Raw genomic sequence first — 18,464 nt, 5'->3', positions numbered from 1 at the left:
CTCGTCTCCCCACCCCGTCCTTGTCTGTGGGGGGCTGCTCAGGTCTTCTCCCATCCTTTATGGGGTCCTCAGGTTGGTGGTGGTCCTTCTCACGTGGATGCAGGTTCTGTCAGATGCGTGTTGTAAACGCTTTCTCCGGCCTTGGGTGGCCTGTTCCCCTTTGGTGGTGGCTTGTGGAGAACGCGGTTCTCAGTCTAGTGCTCAGCAGACTCTGCTGGAATGCCTGGTGTCTCTCTTCTGGATTGTTTATTTCCGGTTGCTGTGGGTCTGGGTTGCTGCACACAGGCTTTCTCTAGATGCAGCAGGTGGAGGCTGCTCTTTGCTGGATAGGCTTCTCCCTGCGGCGGCTTCTCTGGTTGCGGAGCACGGGCTTCAGGGTGCTCAGCTTCAGTAGCTGGGCCTTCGGGCTCTAGGGCGCAGGCTCCGTAGTCGGGGCTCCCGGGTTTAGCTGCTCCACAGCACAGGGGATCTTCTCGGATGAGAGATGGAACCCACGTCCCCCGCGTTGGCAGGCAGATTCCTATCCACTGTGCCACCAGGGAAGCCCCCACAGCTGGTATCGCAAGTAAAGACAAGTTTAATTCAAAATGTGGGCGAGCCGTGCAGGTGACTGGACCCCCCCCCCCAGCCCGGAGTCAGCCGCAGGTTTGAGGGGGTGGGGCTGTGGAGCTGCTGCTCTGCTTTGCGGCGGACGTGATGGGCAGCGTGTGCAGGATGAGGCCAACCTCCCTGACACCTGACCTCTCCCAGTCTGGGGCGCAAGGGCCTGTTCTGAGGAGCCTGCAAGGACTTGCCAGCCGTCACCACTGCTGGGGGAGATGGTCTGAGGCTGCCCGTTGTTGGCATTTGGGTGTAAGAAGCTCCAGGAGGCAGATTACTGCTCCGATTTGTATAATTGTGGTAAATGCACGTCACACTAGCCGCCCCCGCTGCCTCCAAGCGTGCGGTTCTGTCGTGCGGCCACCACCATCCCCAGGGCGCTGTCATCACTGAAGCCCTGACTCCGCTGGGGTCAGGCCCGCTCCTGCCTCCAGCCGGGCGTCTGCTCCCTTTCTCTGTGGCCCTGGCGCCTGCAGGCCCTGACTCCGGGGCTCACGCAGGTCCGCCCTGCTGTGCTGGGCTCATTTCTCTCAGCGCCATGACCTCAGGCTTGTTCTGGCGGTTTCTCTGTTCAGAGCAGCGAATCCTGGTTCTCCCGCTGGCTGCCTGTGAAGAAAAGGACGGAAGCTTACTTGCCAGACGACAAGAACAAATCGGTGAGTCCTGCCAGGTGGGCCTGGGGAGCCGGGGCTTCTGCGGCAGCAGGGTGCCCAGCTGCCTGCACGGAGCATCTCAGCCTCGGCGAACCTGGACCGACGCCTCTTGCTCTCGGGGCCGGAGTCTGCTCACCTCGTGCTACTGAGTTTTCTTGTTTACTTTTCACAACCCCGGCAGATCGTCTGGGATGAAAAGAAGAACCGGTGGGTGGACGTCAACGAACCAGAGGAGGAGGTGAGGTGGGACCCCGGGCGGAGAGGCCCTCCCTGGGGCAGGAGCTGTGGGGTGGCAGATCTCCAAGTGGGCTTTCCTTCCACAGAAGAAGGCTCCGCCCCCGCCTCCAACTGCCCTTCCCAAGGCTCCGCAAGCTGCCCACCCTGGTCCCGGAGGGCCCCCCAGACCCACTGTGAACATCTATTCTAGAAAAGCAGGTAACAAAGCCCAGCCAAAAGTTAGAGGTCGTCTGGGTCGTCCATTTGTCCTATAGACACTCCAGAGCCTGGCAAGGACCACATGTGTGTCAGGCGTGGTTTGTCTCCCGCGAGAGGAGGACTGGTTCTCTGAAGATGAGTCTGGGGTTGGGGTGCTGTCCTCCGGAGCAGTGAGTGGTCCTGGGCAGGGTGGATCCGATCAGTCGGAAAGGCAGCCTGGCAGCATCATGGCATGAAGTGGGACCCTCACCTGAGCAGAAGGCCCCAGGAGAGGCTCCCGATCAGGCCCAGCCTCCCTGGGGCTGGAAGTGGGGTCCCCATGCTCCCTGGACATGTGGAGAATGGAGCTGGGGGCCATGGCGTGGGGGTGACCTTGCTTCCTCTCCGTGTCACAGCTGGAACCAGGGCACGCTACGTGGACATTCTGAACCCGGGGGGCCCCCAGCAGAGCGAGCCGACCCTGGCTCCCACTGACCTCTTTGCACCCCTGGCCCCGCTTCCAATTCCGGCTCACCTGTTGGGCCCAAACGCAGGTACGCAGCCCGGGTAGCAGGGCTGTTTGCCCCCGGCCTGCTGACCTCAGATCTCCCTCTGGTCCCCTGGCCTTGGTTCTCTTTCAAGGAGAGTGCTGTGGATGCAGAGCGCAAGGCCCGCCGTGCTGTCTGCAGGCGTGTTTGCGTGGGGGGTGCAGGTGGCACGTGTCCTCTGGGGCTGAGTCCCCCAGGCCCCAGGGCCGTGTGGACAGTGAGGGCCTCCCCCGTCTCCACACAGATGCAGAGGAGGTGCCGTCCGCCGAGGCGGCCAGCAGGGAGGGGCCGGCCAGGCCGGAGCCCGCCTCGGATCCCAAGGTGAGCCATGCGCACAGCGGGGCGTGGGGGGCAGTGGAAGTCAGCCTCCAGCTCCCCTGAGAGGCGGCCACGTGCATGTTCTCTGGGAACTGTCCTGCTGACGTTTTAATGGTATAGAGGGTTTCTTTATGTGTGTGAAATAGTCATTTAGAGTTTGATGTCCGAGGTCGGATGGAGCTTAATTTCAGCCCTGGTTCTCCATTACTTAGCTATTTAAAGTTTTGGGGTCGGGGGGACTGGTGCTCCAGTGGTTAGGACCCTGTACTTCCCCTGAGCGGCGAGGGTTCAGTCCCTGGTTGGGGAACTGAGATCCCACAAGCGGTGTGGCAAGGCTAAAAGAGGGTGGGGGGCAGGGGACGGGGTCACTCAGCTCCTTTTAGCCTCAGGGTGCTGCCCGGTGGATGGGGTCATGGCGCCCGTCGCGGGGCCGCCATGGGTGCAGGTACCCGGGAAGTAAGGGTGCGACGCGGGTTGGAGTAACAGGTCTGTGCAGAACCTGCAGGGCTCCTCAGAAGGCGCCCCCGGGAGGCCATGCCGCTATCCCAGGTGGTCCTACCTCGCGTGGGAGCCCCGGCTCACCCCTTTGCTGGTAGCAGCCTCCCCCCTGTCCCGGCAGGTGTTCGGGCCTGCAGTGGCGTTGCTCCCTGGACCTGAACTCCCAGCTTCTGGACTTGATGGTCCCCAGGGAGGAGAGGTAAGCAGCACTGGGGGCCCGTCTGCGGAGAATCTGGGCCTCGGAGGCCCACGGTGTCCAAGTGGCTTCTCTAAGACGATGTTACTGGGTGGCCAAAGGGCAGTTGAGAAACTAAGGAACCAGAGTAGCGTTGTGTTTCCTAAAAAAGGCACACTTGTGTCTGCAGAATCATTTGGGAGCTTGGGCCAGAGTGAGGGCTGCGAGCGCTCGTCAGCAGGGGTCCCCTCCGTCCCTCAGGCAGTGTGAGGTCAGGCCGCCCAAGGCCCAGGGCTAGGCGACCCTCCCTCTCGCATGGGTCATTTCCTATAAAAGCTGTCCATGAAGCAGGAGTTTCAGGCTTTCTCCCCGTCGAGCTGTATCAACTCTAGCAGCAGCAGTGCTCGTTGGGACTGAGCTGCCAGCTGGAGCAGCGGCGCGCACGCTGACTTTGGTGTTTGTCTGTGTCTGTGTTCTTGCTGTTTTGTAGCTTTCGCGCTGTAGTTCACTGAGCTCGTTATCACGGGAAGTGAGCCAGCATTTTAACCAGGTACCTGTGGCTGGCCGTGTGCCCGGGGCTTGTCCTTCCCCTGAGATCACTGTGCCGCTCAGTCACTCTGCCCCTGGCCCCTGATGCCACCTGTCGCCACTCAGCCGTCACACACCTGAGGGCGCAGTGCTCCTTTCTTTCAAGCTTCTCGGAGGGTAGTGTCGAATATCCAGGCACATCCACGGTCAGACTGACTCCAGGATGCCCATAGCGAAGGGACAGGTTCTGTGGTTGTGCTCTTTCTGAACTGAGTTTTTCAAAGGACTAGTCACAGGCATAGTTTCACGGGGTGTGTGTGTGCGTGCACACACGCACGCACATCATAAGCCAACTGGGATCAGGACACTCATTTCAAAGTCACAGGTTCTGTTTTCTCATCAAGCAGGAGAAAGTGTTTTAGGCCAGGCAGGGTGAGGCGGTGGCCGCTGTCCTGTGGTCAGGCCCGATGGGAAAGAAAAGAGCACGTCAACTCTTCCGAGCGTTCTGGGACTAAGCTTTCCCTTGGCTCGGCAGAAGGACTTCCTGGGACTTGTTCGTTTGTGAAGTAGAGCCCTGGATTTTGTAGCTGGACGCCTGCGACCTGGAGTGACCCCTAGTGCCTGCGCCCCTCCCCTCCCGCTGCGTGTGCATGCCCTGGTTTTCCTGGTCTTCTGAGCCCCGTTAAATAATTAAACGTAGTTCTGCAATAAGTGCCTTTGACCTGCTTCTGTGGCGCCCTCAAAAGTGTGATAAAGCCTACTCAGAAACAGTGTCTGTACTTGGAAACAAGCCGAGCCTCTGTGCTCGGTCAGAGGGTGAGACGGCCTCTGTGTGCTCCCCAGGCTCCTGGTGCTCTTACCCCCGCGGGGCCCCCTCCTGGGGCCGGGGTGCCCTTCTACAACCCTGCTCAGTTTGCACAAGTAAGTGTGTCTCCCGGCTCTGCGCTGACCTGGGGGTGGGGGGCCCGGGGGAGGGGGCTGGGTGCCCCATCAGTTTCCTGCTGATGCTGCCCTGGGGTGGGGCTGACCCCCTCCCGTGCTGACCTTGGCCCCTCTTCACCTGGTGGCTGGTGACCTTCAGGCCGGAAATGCGTCCTTTCATTTGTCTCCCTCCCAGGCTCTGGCCTGGAGAGAGTGGACGGGAGGTGGGGCAATCTTGGGACGCAATAGAGGAGGGGGTCTGCGGGGAGGTCTTGGCTTTAGGAATTCGAAACTTTCCCTGCCCTCGCCGTGCAGACCCTGCCCTCGCCACCTGGGGTCCCCCGCCTCCGGCTCCCTCGGGTGGGCCCCTGCGACTGCGCTCTCCCTGCTCCCAGCCGCCAGCCGCGTCTCCACTCCACGGCTGAGGGGCTTCTCTGCTGGATCTTCACCTTGCTGGTGCCTTCACAAAGCTTGACTCTGACTTCGCTTAGGGTTTTCCTGGGACCCAGAGTAAACGCCTGTGCACCATGCAGCCTCCCCAGGTGCTCCCTGCCCCCACCCCCACCCCCCGTCGCTGCCGGGGCTCCTCAGACACCCGGCTGTGGGCGCAGCCTCACCCCGCCCCCTGCCTTAGTCGGGCCTGGGCTGCACACGAGACGACAGCACACACCTGTCTGTCGAGACCCGTCGTCTGTTCTGCTTGTTCCGCGGCCCCCCTGGGCCAGCGTGTGGACCCCAGTCCTGTCCCTGTTGTTTCAGGCCCCTGCCGCCTCAGGAAGCTCAAGGACGGGGAGGATCGGCCAGAGGAAGTACCCAGCGTTAAGCTAGAAGGGCCGCGTCCTGGAGTAGCACCAGGACGGGAGATGGCTGTTCCGCCCCGAGGTCAGGCCAACGGCCTGCGACTCCAGTCTGTCCCGACGGGCGTGAACGCAGCAACTCCGAAATGACTTGCGGAGTGTCCGACACTAATCCGCACCTTCGAGATGCTGGGTGAAGAGTGACTCTTAGACCCAAAGGGGTGACTTAAGGATCCAGCATCTGCAGTCACTTGAGGGGGTGACACTGAGTGAAGCTGGAGGCATCTTGGCTACAGGAGGATTGCGCTTCTCGGTAACTAAGGCCTTAAAACCTTGCGGGGAATCGTTGCCAAATAGAGCCCAGAGGTCCTTTCAGATGCCAGGAGGAGACGGTGCACCTTTGACTCAGAGAGGAGCTCGCCTGCATGCCTGCTCCCAGAGGTGGTCAGGTCAGCCCCCGCCCCATGTTGCTGAGCCTGGAAGGGTGCTTCGTCTCAGAGGAAACTGGGCTTCCTTTAGCAGCAGTTCCATTAGGTTTTGAGAGCAGCCCTCGCTCCTGACCTGTGTTCTATTTCCTGGAGCCAAGACGTGCCCAGCTCTGCGTGGTCTCCTGTGGCCTCACCAGGACCAGGAGGCTTCCAGCAGTCAGAGGGGTCAGCTGGGATGGAGCTGTTCTGAGCGACGGGCCCAGTGTCACAGCTGGGACTCCGGGTTTGGTTTGGGTTTTTCCGTGGACCCACCAGGCCCTGCTTCCCGTGGCCAGCCCTTGCAGCGCTGTCAGCTGACGGCCGCCTCTCACCGCTGCATCGCTTAGGGAGCTGGTAACATCCTGAAGACAGTGGCTTGCAGCTGTTTCTTGTCTGAAGCTCCAGAATCCGACCTTTCTGGCCCCGGACTTGTCAGTGGCTCACCTGCTGACTCAGCCTGTGAACCTGCACAGGACGATGACCTCCTGGTGGACCCAGCTTTAAGGCTTCATCGACTGTTCTCAAAACTGTTCACATTCTTCTGTCTAAAGGGACTAAAGAAAAGATTTAAATATTTATAAAAATCATTAGGAAATAATTTCTGTAGAACGCTGGGGAACGTGGTTTGTTGGGTTTTAATCCAGGTGTCGGGCTTGAGTGGGGTGGGGTGGGGTCAGCACAGGGCCCTCGGGTACACTGGGTCATCTCGGAAGGACCCGCAGAACGGTTTTCCAGGACGCGTCACAGATGTGACACCTCACTGGCGGGCGGTCTCGTGTCCAGGGTCAGTGCTAGCGCGACCCCCGGGCTGAGACCTGCCCCCCGTGGCCCTACCTGTTGTCCATGTCGACCGCCGGCGAGTTTTGATTCAAGAAGCTTCCTCTGAGGGGGGAGCTGCTATTTTTCCTAAATGCAAATTGTTAAATAAAATATTTTGCGCTCTCAAGCCCTTTCATCCTGTCTCCCTTTGTTTATTGGCGCCTTTGGGGACCTGGGTTTGATGGGCTTCTAGAGCTCCCTGGGCCACTGCTTTCTGTTCCTCCACCAGACCCGCCCGCTAGGGCCCCCCAAGGAGAAGGGGGCTCCTCTCCGACGGGCGGTGGGCGGGCCTGACGGGAAAACCCATCCTGAGGGCAGTGAAGAGGGACCAGGGTAGCGCTCTGCTTTCTAGGCTCCGGGCCCCGAGGGTCCTCATTGGTCAATACGGAGACGAGGGGCGGGGCTGGGGGCGGGCCCGAGGGGCGGGGCGCGAGCTGCGCTCCGGGGAAGGAAGCCGCCGGCACCCCCGGCGCCCACCCGAGGGCGCCCTCCGCCCTCGGCTCTCGCACCACGCGCTTGGGTCCTCCGGCCGCCAGAGGCCGCTGCGGGCCCCGGGATCCAGGCCACCCTGCCCGCCGGTTGCCGGGGAGCGGCCGCTGAAGCCCGCGCAGCTGGGGAGCTGGCGGCGTCGAGAGGTGGGGTCGCGGGGCGCGATGACCCCGGGCGGGGGCGTCTGTCCTGGAGAAAGTCCGAGGCGGGCATACGGGGCCAGCACGACCTAGGCCTCGAGTGACCCCTGGGCTGGAGCGCGGAGGCCTTGGGCGGGACGACCCCCGAGCTGGGCTCGCGGACGGGGCGGGGCGACCCCGGGGTTGGAGTCCGGGCGCACAGGTCGCTGGCGCGGGATCGGGTTGTGGGATTCCCCGTCACGGAGCGGGGCGCGGGGGTCCGTGGCGCGCCAGGATCCCCGGGCGCGGGTCTCGTCCCCCCTACTCCGTCCCCAGCCCCGCGGCTCCGGGCGGTTGTTAACCTGGGGAGCGCGCAACCGGCCGGGCCAGACTCTAGTCCTGAGTCAGGGGCCTTCGCGGCCGGGGCGCAGACCTGCTCAGGGTCGCCTGCTCTCGGGGCGGGATCTGCGGGCCAAGCGATGGTGGTGGGCGTGCAGGTGAGCGAGTTAGGGCTGCCTGACCCCCCGGGGAGCGCGGCGGGGCGGGGGTGGGGGGGGTGGGGCGGGAATGGGCTCGAGCCGGGTCCCCCTCCGAGGCTGCGCCTAGGCCTTTGGGGCGGAAATTTTGGCTAGTTGGGCCCCTGGCTCCCCAAGTGAGAAGCAGCGCCCCTGCCCACCCACCCCTGCCCCGCAAGAGGGGTACTTCCCTCCATCCTAAGATGCTGGACTTTTCACCCGTCTCCTGGGAGGAGCCAGCGGGCCAGGACGTCTAAATGCTTGTTCTTGCTGGGCCTTTAATGACCTGTCCACTCCGTCACCCTGCCCCATGCTGTCCTTCAGGATCATTGAGTGGCATCACCGCCCTGGTGATGAAGGCTAATCGCAGGGTGTTCCCTTAGGTACTTTCTGGGGACTCCGGACCTTCGGGGCTCCCAGCCATGCAGCAGCTGGTCCTGTGTGAGCTAGACCACCCCAGGCCCGAGGGGGAGCTGCTGCCATGCCTCCGCTCCGCGCCCCCCCAGCCACGGCTGAGCACGCGGCCCTGACCCTGGGTGTCGGCAGCAGCCCCCAGAGGAGCCATTTCCTGGGTCAGCCAGGTTGCCCCCGGCCCTGAGGACTGGCCCCCCGGACTATGCCATCCAAGTTGGCGAGCTTAGGGCACTCAGAGACCGCCTCCCAGCAGCCCACTGTCCAGGGGTGCCTGCGTCCTGAAGGCAGCATGCTCAAGGGACTGCTTCCGAACAGTGTTGAAGAGCCTGTCCCCTGCCTGGGGTCCCCCGCTGCTGGCGACCGTCGGGGACCCGAGAGGAGCTCAGAGCTCCCCCCGGATACCCCAGAGCAAGTCAGCAACAAGGACCCACAGGCCCAAGCGAGACCCTTCACCCCGAAGCCGCCGCCCCCGAGGCCCAGGCTGGAGCGGGCGCTGTCCCTGGATGAGAAGGGCTGGAGGAAGAGGCGTTTTCGAACCAGCCGCGAGGACCTGACTGTGCGGAATGGGGCCAGCCCCTCGGGGGGCTCCCTGCAGGACGAGGCCCCCGGGACCCCCGCCCGCAATGGCTCCCCACCTTGCCTGAGCACCTCCCTGCAGGAGATCCCCACGGCTCGCAGGGCCCCAGGCAGCGGGGGGCCCTCCTCGTGGGGAAACTGTCTTTCCGGGATGATCAGCACATCCCTGGACCTGCTGCACCGGGAAGGGGCCTCAGCCGGGAGCACCCCTCGGCTGGCCAGCCTGCTTTCCCCGCGCCCGCTGCCCGCCATGGCCCGCAATGTGGCCTCCGAAGGCCTGCGGACAGCGAACAAGGTGGACCCGGATCACACCGACTACAAGCTCCGGCTGCAGGCAAGGCTGTTCCGGGCGCACAGCAGCCTGGGCCCCGGCCGGCCCCCGAGCCCCCTGGCCTACGACGACTGCTCCCTTCACTCGTCCAGGTCCACCTTCAGCCTCCTGGCGCCCATCCGTGCCAAGGATGTCCGGAGCAGGTAAGGCCCCGGGGGAGGCAGCCTCGGGTCTCGGGGAACCCTCAGAGGCCCTGTGAGAGCCGCGCGGGCAGGTTCTCCTGAGAGCGTGCGTGGGCCGTCTCCTACCACCCCCCTCTCCCAGCCGTACCCGCCAGCTTTTCCTTCTGCGTCTCAGCCCCACAGGCACCTGTCAGGTGCTCAGACCCCACTGCACGCAGGGCGGGCCTGTTTTCCTTCCTGTTTCTTGCTCTTGTCGGGGGCACCCCTTTGTGCGCGTGTGCAGGTGGGCCCAGGGCTCTGAGGTGTGTCCCGGGACCCATGGCCACACGATCCCTTTGCTGAGGACCAGCGTTAGGCAGCCGTGCCCCATGCCCCTGCTGGCACTTTTCCAGGATGGAGAGCTGGATGGGGCTGGGGGCCCCGGGGGCATGGCCAGGCTGCCCCACCTCCAGCAGGGAGGGGCACAGGCAGAAGCCCGACCTCCATCCTTGACGCTCAGGAGCGCCCCAGGGTCTCCTAACAGGCAGGGCTCGGCCTCCGACCCCATGGGCAAGGAGGATGCTGGGTGTCCAGTTTCACAGGGCTTGAGTGGTTAGTCCCAATTATCGCCTAATTTATATCTTGAAGGGGAGGCAGGTGCTACCCCCATCTCCAGCTCTGAATCCCCTGCCCTGAGCTGGAGCCTTGGGGCACCCCAGACCCCGTCCCCAGGGGCTTCTAGCCTGACCCGTCCACAGCCACCGGCTGTCTGCTGGCTTGCTGTTTCCAGGAGCTTGGGCTCAGGGCCACGCTGCGGCCACAGCCCGGGCTGCGGCTCAGAAGCCATCCTGTACTCTCCCTGCCTGCCCCCACTGGCCCTGGCGCACCCCTCCAACCCAGACCACTGATTGTTTCGAGTCTGTGAGCCACGCAGTCTCTGGCAAGTGTTGACCTCTGCCGTGGGGACGAAAAAGCAGCCCCAGGCCACACACAGTAACAGCAGTGTAGTGTGTAAGACAAAGGAACGCTCTGTTCAAGGAAGCCAAAATGTGACTTTCAGGTCATTTTCCCTCGGCACAAAGATACTTCTTTTCCCCAACCACTGAAAAGTGTAGGGGATTTCCCTGGTGGTCAAAATTGGCTAAGACTTGACCAATCCCAGGGGACCAGGTTCAATCCCTGGTCAGAGAACTAAATCCCACATGCCCCAGTGAAGAACTTGCGTGCCGTAACTAAAGGTCCCGTGTACCACAGCAAAGATGGAAGCTCCTACGTGCCATGACTAAGACCCAGTTTAGTTCAGTCGCTCAGTTGTGTCCGACTCTTTGCGACCCCATGGACTGCAGCACACCAGGCCTCCCTGTCCATCACCAACTCCTGGAATTTACTCAAACTCGCATCCATCGAGTCAGTGATGACATCCAACCATCTCATCCTCTGTTGTCCCCTTCTCCTGCCCTAAATCTTTCCCAGCATCAGGGTCTTTTCACATGAGTCAGTTCTTCACATCAGGTGGCCAAAGTATTGGAGTTTCAGCTTCAGCATCAGTCCTTCCAATGAATATTCAGGACTGATTTCCTTTAGGATGGACTGGTTGGACCTCCTTGCTTCACTGGACCCGTGACAGCCAAATAAACAACATCATTGATTAAAAAGGAGTAATAGTAACACTGAACGTATAGGAGCGAGTCTCAGCTTGTGGGCTGCACACAGCCCGGACCTGGCCGGGATCAAGGCCAAGGATGGAGAAAAGGGGTGTGGACTGTGCCCTTGAGGGGCTGCCTTTTGTACACACTGCAGACGGGGCTGGATTGGAGAAGGCAGCCCTGCAGGCAGCCCAACGGGATCGTCAATACAGGACAGCCTCAGGGAGGCGCCTGCCTCCTGACATCATGAGCTCTTGTCCTGCAGAGCTTGGTCAGGGTTTAAGAGCCTCTCATGTGAGCTTGTAAGGACTGGACTCTAACTCCATCTCCTTCCAAGGGATTGGTGCCCATCTCTGCAAGCCAGGGTCTACGGTCTTCTAAGCAAGTTGGAATGAAAAGAGCAAGTGAGACGTTTGAACTTGTCAGCTCTTCGCATCAGGTGGCCAAAGTATTGGAGTTTCAGCTTCAGCATCAGTCCTTCCAATGAATATTCAGGACTGATTTCCTTTAGGATGGACTGGTTGAGTCTGGATGTTTGAGCCTGTGCGTTCCCCTCTCTCTTGGGGAACCTGATCAGTTGGGCACAGTCCTTGTCATGGGTCCAAGGGAAACAGTTTTCACATGGTTGGGAAGGGGAAAAAAAAACAAACTGAGGCAGTACTAATAGTCTTTTGTGGACGTGTGAAAATTACACGAATCTCAGATTTGTCCCTAAATGAAGTCTCCCTGGCACTTGGGCACGCACGAGGCTGCTCTCAGGTTAAGTGGAGACGGGGGCACAGCCACGCAGGCAGAGTCCTCGCAGGGCCTCGGTGGCGGTGTTTGACTCTGCACCGTTTGCAAGAGTTATTCTGTGAGAGCCCACAGTGGATTGAACCTGCGAAGACAGAGGCATCCCGGGCAGGCTTTACAAGCTCCCAGTGCTGGATGGCAAGGCGGAGGCCGGAGCCCCAGAGAAGGGCGTGTCCCTCCAAGTCTTCTTACAGTCCAGAAGCCCACCTCGACCTCTGCAGCCCTCCCAGAGCCTTGCCCTTAGAGGGTCCCCCCAAAAGCCCCAAACATCACCTGCCTGTCCCTTCCTCTCCGGAGGCCAGGAGTCTGTAGAGCTATGGACACGGCGGGTTTCCCTGGACTCCAGGGGCTCTCCACGCTGTGCTCCCCCCACTAGCCCCCCCAGGGTCCTGAGGCCACTCCAGCTCTGGGAGGGGGCTCCCGGCCCCGGTGGTGTGTCCTGCTCCCAGCCCCTCCCTGAGTCCGTCTACTGCGATCCCCAGCTCAGTCTGGCCCATCTCCGCAGGAGCTACCTGGAGGGGAGCCTGCTGGCGAGTGGGGCCCTGATGGGGGCGGATGAGCTGGCCCGTTACTTCCCGGACCGGAGCGTGGCCCTGTTCGTGGCCACGTGGAACATGCAGGGCCAGAAGGTGAGCAGGCGCCGGCCCCACACGGGACGGGGCGGGGCTCCTTCTGGATTCTTACCTGGGGCACGCAGAGGAGCCCCTGGGCCATCACAGCGCCTCTTGCCCACCTCTCCACTGGCTCCCACGGCACAAATGCTTCAGTTTGCAGAGGCACTGTATGTGTTAGAGCAGTTCTAGGTTGACAGCAGGTTTGGGAGGAAGAAGCAGAGATTTGCTGAGAGCCCATGCCCCACCTGGCCTCCAAGTGTCCACACCCTTCAGCCATCAGGCGGCCCCGCTATTCTAGTAGCCCTGGGCCACTTGTGCGAGCGCCTCCTGGATCCCCACAAGCGTGTGGGGACACGGGTGCCCCGATGCACACTGCAGGCGGGCGTCCACACCCTGGTCCGGGTCTGTCTCCTGCCGTGTATCCCCGTGGTCGGGGCTCGTGTCCATCCCGCCTGCGAGCCGGGACCCTGGGGGACCGCAGCCAGAAGGCACAGGGTTCGCCTGCTGATTTCTGGGGGAGCCCAGTGGGGGCTTTCTCTCTAGCTACACCGTGTCTCCTGGGGGATCCCTTCCCACAGCTAGGGGTCTCCACCCCTGTGTGGGGGAGGCTCCGGTTCTGGGGCCAGCCACAGGCTTCCTCCAGACGGCAGGCAACCTAATGCCCAGCGGGGTCTCTGGCCCTGTCTGGAGTGCCTTCTGTCGCTGTTGTGCGCCGAAGCACATCCCGTCCCAAGAACGGAAGTGGCCACGTCCCTGGCTACCATCCTTCAGGGTGATGGATGGGGCTGCTTCAGGACAGGCCCCTCCCCACAAAACCACCACCTGAGTGGGAGTGCCGACGGGTGCCCGGGCTGCCAGCTCCGCTGTCCACTGCGAGCCCCGGGCCATCCACTGCCTAGCCTGCACCTGGGGGCTGCCGGCTCCACTGTCCACTGTGAGCCCTGGGCCATCCACCGCCTAGCCTGCACCTGGGGACTGCCGGCTCCGCTGTCCACTGCGAGCCCCGGGCCATACACCGCCTAGCCTGCACCTGGGGCTCAGAGCGCCCGGGCCGCAGCTGGTGGGGGAGTGGAGACCGCTGGCCAGGTGCCCACTTTCCTCCCCTGGGCTGCTGTGAGGGCAGAGGTGTGTGTGGGGGGGTCCCCTTGTGGGCAGCCAGGCCCAGGGGCCGGAGGCAGCACAGTTGCTGTGCGTGGGCCCCGGCAAGGGATGGGGCACAGGCCCAGCGAGTACAGGCCAAGGGAGGGGTGGGCAGCCTGCCCGGGCCAGCGGCTCCCCGTGTGTGGTCAAGGGTGCCCGGGCAGCAGAGCCCCCGCCGTGGGGCCCCTGCAGCCCCTGCCAGAAGCTGCCTTTCTGCAGGAGCTGCCGCCGAACCTGGACGAGCTCCTGCTGCCAGCCGAGGCTGACCTGGCCCAGGACCTGTATGTCGTGGGCGTCCAGGAGGGCTGCTCTGACAGGTAGGGCCGGGGCCCTCCCCCTGCTGCTGCCCCACCTGCTCTGCGTCCCTGACCCGCCGCTCCAGTGTGGTCCTGTGAACTGGTCTCGGTCCTTTGCCCGAGACCCCTGTGGGAGGGGAGACATGAGCAGCTGTGGTCTAAGCCTGGGCTCAACCGGGATCGCTTTCTTCTCAAGTGGGGACTCGCAGAGTTTTAAAGAAATGCAACTGAGCTTCTTGTAAATAGATAGCTGCTTTGGGAGAAGTGAGGGGGACCCAGCACAGCGCGGCCCCCAGCTCAGCCCCTGAACTTCATCGCTCACCTGTCCCGGCGGTGTGGGCAGTTCAGCTGGTGACTGGGGCAGGGTCGCGGCACAGGCCTGGCCAGAGTGGAGGTGCCCAGTCTGCTCCGGACACTGGGGGGCGGGGTCTGGGCTCCTGCTCTTGGCCTCTGGGAGTCAGCGGAGGACCGTGGCCATGGCGGAGACAGCAGGGGGAGACCCAGCCTCACCCTCGAGCTGTGGGGCTCTGACCACCTCCCACCCCGCAGGCGGGAGTGGGAGGCACGGCTGCAGGAGACGCTGGGCCCGCACTACGTCATGCTGTACTCGGCGGCCCACGGCGCGCTCTACATGGCCGTGCTCATCCGCAGGGACCTCATCTGGTTCTGCTCAGGTGGGTGCCCCGGGCTGGGCATGCAGGGTGGGGGCGGGCAGCCTGGCCGGCCCCCAGAACGGCCTGGGTCAGCCCTGCTCCTCCCACAGAGGTGGAGAGCTCCACGGTGACCACTCGCATCGTGTCCCAGATCAAGACCAAGGGGGCCCTGGGCGTCAGCTTCACCTTCTTCGGCACCTCCCTGCTCTTCATCACGTCCCACTTCACCTGTAAGTCCTTCGCCTGTAGGCCCCCTTCACCTGTGAGCCCCAGACCCCTCGAGGGGAAGGTCACGGTGCAGATGCTGGGTGATTAGACCTTGTTGGGTAGGGGGCCTGTCTCGGACCGACCCCCAGGCACAAAACTTGGGCTCAGAAACCTGCCTATGGAGAGGCCCCACCCTGCTGTCCTTGCAGCCGGAGACGGGAAGGTGGGCGAGCGGCTGGTGGACTACAGCAAGACCGTGCAGGGCCTCGCCCTGCCCAAGAACGTGCCGGACACGAGCCCCTACCGCTCTGACGCTGGTGAGCAGCTTTACCCTCGTTCTCTGGGTGGTTTAATGGAGAGGAATGTTTAGAGCCTTGAGAACCAAGGCGGCCAGAAAAGTCTGCAGTCGCTCACCAACCAGAAGCGAGGTCTGGCACCAGGCTCCCCGAGTTGTGACCCCATGAACCCAGAAAGCTATGGACACCCCCCCCAACCCCATGGCTCCCTGGCCCTGAGCCCCAAGGGCGTCCTGGTCTGCCACCCGCTTCCAGGGGTGTGGGGGAGTGTCCTGACCTGGAGTCAGGGTGCAGACACGCGGCGGGGGTGGGGGGCTCACGCACTTTCCTGCCGCTTGTGCCCCAGCGGACGTCACCAGCCGCTTTGATGAGGTCTTCTGGTTTGGGGACTTCAACTTCCGCCTGAGCGGGGGGCGCGCGGCTGTGGAGGCCATCCTGAAGCAGGACCTCGGCTCCAGCGTGCAAGCTCTGCTGCAGCACGACCAGCTCACCCGCGAGATGCAGAGAGGTGAGTGGGCAGGGCACCGCTGCGGCCGGGTGGACCCAAGGGGCGGGGTGGCGCTGGCCCCGAGCCGCCACCAAGTCGGGGCCGTGCCCCTTCCCAGGGTCCATCTTCAAGGGCTTCCAGGAGCCGGACATCCACTTCCTGCCGTCGTACAAGTTCGACGTCGGGAAGGACTCATATGACACCACCTCCAAGCAGAGGACCCCGTCCTACACGGTGAGCTGCCCACGGGGCTGCGGAGCACGGGCCGGGCTTCCTGGGGGCTTCTGTGTTTGGGGACTCGGCTGGACGGTAGCCGAGGGGAGAGCAGGCCGGCCCAGTCCACCACCAACGGGCCCCGGGACCCCCCGCAGGACCGCATCCTGTACAGGAGCCGCCACAAGGGCGACATCTGCCCGATCAAGTACTCCTCCTGTCCCGGCGTCAGGACGTCCGACCACCGCCCCGTGTACGGCCTGTTCCGGGTCAAAGTGAGGCCGGGGAGAGACAAGTCAGTACCCTTGGATGCCCCTGCTCCCGGGCCCCAGGCGGGGGGCGGCCTGAGAGCACAGCCTGGTCTCTGCATGTCCCAGTGCCCCGAGGGGAGCAGGGTTCTGGGTGCCCCGAGGGGAGGTGGCTGTGCAGTGGGTCAGAAGCCAACGTCAGGTGAGCAATGCACGAGAGGGTGGGGACCTTGCCCGCACCCCGAGCCAGCCAGGCCTCCCAGACACATGCCCCCTAAAACAGCTGGTGGGCTGGCCTACCAAGGGGCTGGCCTGGCACAGGCGGGAGGCAGCATCCCCTGGCTGCCGGCACACATCTGCGGGTGGGTGCACGGCTGGTGGGGCTGGGCGCAGCCCCAGGGACCCAGGCCTCAGCCATGCCCAGCTCTCCCACATGCCGCCTGCCCACAGCTGACACCCAGGTGCGGGGCTCGGGAGGACAGTGCCCTCCTGATGGCCCTCCCTCCCCAGCATCCCGCTAGCCGCCGGCAAGTTCGACCGGGAGCTGTACCTGCTGGGAATCGAGAGACGCATCTCCAGAGAGATCCAGAGACAGCGAGCACTCAAGGGCCAGCGTGCCAGCACCGTCTGCACCATCTCCTGAGGCAGCCCCAGGGACGGGCTCTGCCCGGAATGGAGCCAGCGTGTCCCCGCAGAGCCCTCAGGCTGGGCTGCGGGGGCCCGACCCCGACCTCCCCGCACCGTGGCGGCCGTCAGCGGCATAAGGGCCGAGTTGGGCTGGCCAAGCGCAGGTCGCAGGCCCTGCAGGCAGGCGCCCTAACCTCGCGTGTTAGGTGATCACGTGTGCACATCCTGGTTCACCGTTTGAAGCAGCACCCCCCCCCCCGCCACAACCCAGACCAAGAGCTGCCCTTCTGGCACCCAGTGGCGGGCAGGGTGCGCTGCTGGGAACCAGGAGGGGCAGCCGCTGCTCAGGTCCACAGACTGCCTTGCTGTCCTCCCCTAGCCGTCGGGTCCATCTGCTGAGGTCACGTCCGCCCAGAGCAGCAGCGCAAGGGACGCACTTGAGCAGCCGCTGGAAGTGCGGGGCGTCGCACTTTGCTGGCCGAGGCCGCCCCACTGGCGTCTTTCCTTAAAGGGCGTACAGCCCGTTACTGCCTTGTGGCTTACCCCCCTTTAAAAAAAGAAAAAGAGCATAGGCTTTGAACGTGGGAAAATCTAGGGGCATTCAGTCTAGTCTTTTAAATTATTTATTTTTCCATATTTATATTTTTAAATAAATGCATATATTGAATGTTAAGCTCTTTCTGGCCAAAGATTGGGTCCTAGAAAGACCAGTCTTGCACACCTGTTCTTGCAAGGCTCTTGCGAGCACAGGCTGTGACTGTGAGGGGGGAGCTCAGCCTCACCCGGCCCCGTCCCGTTTATACCCGCGCACGGCCCCAGGTAAGTGTTCTCGACAGATCCTGTTGAGTGATATTAAGTCACTTCCAACCAATACTGTATCCAACTTTCATTAGCCTCCGCTTCCAAAATGTGTTTCCATTTCAAAGTGATACACACCCAGTCTTTTGATACAAATTCAGAAAATTCCATGAATGAAAATGCATGGCCTATCCCATCTGATTTCTGGAAATTTTTCAGACTGGATGTATAAAAAATTTTGAATGTACCATTGAGCTTTGAACCAATTAACAGGAAGTCTCGTTACAGATTTTTGTGGTAACGGGGGTCACAATGAATAGAGTTTTATGGATTCTTTCTCGGCATTTTCTCTGACAAATCAGGGAAAAGTTAGTGACACTGACGTGAATTAGTTTTGCTTTAGACTGAGCTTCATGTCCTGGGCTGGTGGGGGCCGGGTGGCGGGGGGCGGGGGGGGGGTCACTGCACACATCTCATGGGTCCACAGTGAAGCGGTATATTTTATGTAACCAATTAGACTTACATGAATGGGATTTTACTTGGAAAGTTAGGTTGAAATTCAAATTAATGAAAATGAAATTGACCAGGGTCTACAAAATAAGCTTCATAAAGAACTGAAATACAACCACGTGTGAGGGTGGTTTTTAAAACCTGGCTCTTGCTGTCTCAAACGTGCTGAGTCCTGCCACAGGCTGGCACCAGGCTGCCGCCAGGGCGTGGGCATAAACTGCCAGCCAGGCAGTCCCTGAGGAACAGCCTTGCAGGGGTGCCAACTAAGAGGACAACAAAGGGGCACGCAGGGCTCTGGGAACAGAGTGGACAGCGTGGGGGGTGGGGGCTGCGTGAGGCTGAGTGCAGTGGGGGGGGGGGTCAGTGAAGTGGGGGGCAGGCGTCCAGGAAACGAAACCCCCGGGGCCCAGCCCCCCAGCAGACACAGTCCGGCTGGGAGCAGCTCCCAGCATGCCTCCCTCTGTTCCATCGCAATGACCACAGAAGGTCCCAACCACTGGGCTCCCTGCTGCTGGCCCCTCACCACGCGCCCTGGCCCCCAACTCAGCAGACGGCAGCAGAGGGCCGAGCAAGGGCAGGGACTGGCACCTCCCACCCAGGCCAGGACTCTTGCGTGGCAGCAGAGGGACAGAGGTGTGGCGACAGGCTGTGGCA

At 62.3% G+C, this 18,464-nt stretch overlaps 2 protein-coding genes across 6 annotated transcripts in view; both read left to right on the top strand.

Annotated features, from left to right (window-relative positions):
- SEC16A (SEC16 homolog A, endoplasmic reticulum export factor) overlaps positions 1-6,865 on the top strand; it is a 29,913-nt gene extending 23,048 nt beyond the window's left edge. The window contains exons 23-31 of one of the 3 annotated variants that reach the window (XM_052647451.1): positions 1,176-1,256; positions 1,435-1,491; positions 1,577-1,688; positions 2,084-2,221; positions 2,460-2,536; positions 3,153-3,230; positions 3,697-3,756; positions 4,578-4,655; positions 5,415-6,865. In XM_052647451.1, the coding sequence (XP_052503411.1) occupies positions 1,176-1,256; positions 1,435-1,491; positions 1,577-1,688; positions 2,084-2,221; positions 2,460-2,536; positions 3,153-3,230; positions 3,697-3,756; positions 4,578-4,655; positions 5,415-5,483 (750 nt within the window). In that variant the 3' untranslated portion in view covers positions 5,484-6,865. Of the gene's footprint in view, positions 1-1,175; positions 1,257-1,434; positions 1,492-1,576; positions 1,689-2,083; positions 2,222-2,459; positions 2,537-3,152; positions 3,477-3,696; positions 3,757-4,577; positions 4,656-5,414 lie in introns of those variants that run through there. The other 2 variants (XM_052647452.1, XM_052647449.1) reach the window with 2 other exon arrangements.
- A 454-nt stretch (positions 6,866-7,319) lies between these two features.
- Positions 7,320-17,714, top strand: INPP5E (inositol polyphosphate-5-phosphatase E). 3 transcript variants are annotated; one of them, XM_052647872.1, is made up of 11 exons: positions 7,320-7,373; positions 8,245-9,325; positions 12,227-12,350; positions 13,695-13,792; positions 14,321-14,445; positions 14,535-14,654; positions 14,841-14,948; positions 15,274-15,435; positions 15,533-15,648; positions 15,786-15,902; positions 16,386-17,714. In XM_052647872.1, the coding sequence occupies exons 2-11, from the start codon at positions 8,478-8,480 to the stop codon at positions 16,710-16,712; spliced, it is 2,145 nt and encodes a 714-aa protein (XP_052503832.1). In that variant the 5' UTR covers positions 7,320-7,373; positions 8,245-8,477; the 3' UTR covers positions 16,713-17,714. The 3 variants fall into 3 exon arrangements, with proteins under 3 accessions (XP_052503832.1, XP_052503834.1, XP_052503833.1); XM_052647874.1 differs by having other exon boundaries at positions 15,786-15,880; positions 16,386-16,643; XM_052647873.1 differs by having other exon boundaries at positions 15,786-15,922; positions 16,386-16,643.
- Positions 17,715-18,464: the final 750 nt, after the last annotated feature.

This window comes from Budorcas taxicolor, chromosome 11, assembly GCF_023091745.1.
Source record: "Budorcas taxicolor isolate Tak-1 chromosome 11, Takin1.1, whole genome shotgun sequence".
Lineage (NCBI taxonomy): Eukaryota > Metazoa > Chordata > Mammalia > Artiodactyla > Bovidae > Budorcas > Budorcas taxicolor.
The sequence above is the reverse complement of the archived record's forward strand: the minus strand, read 5'-3'. Positions and strand labels throughout refer to the sequence as shown.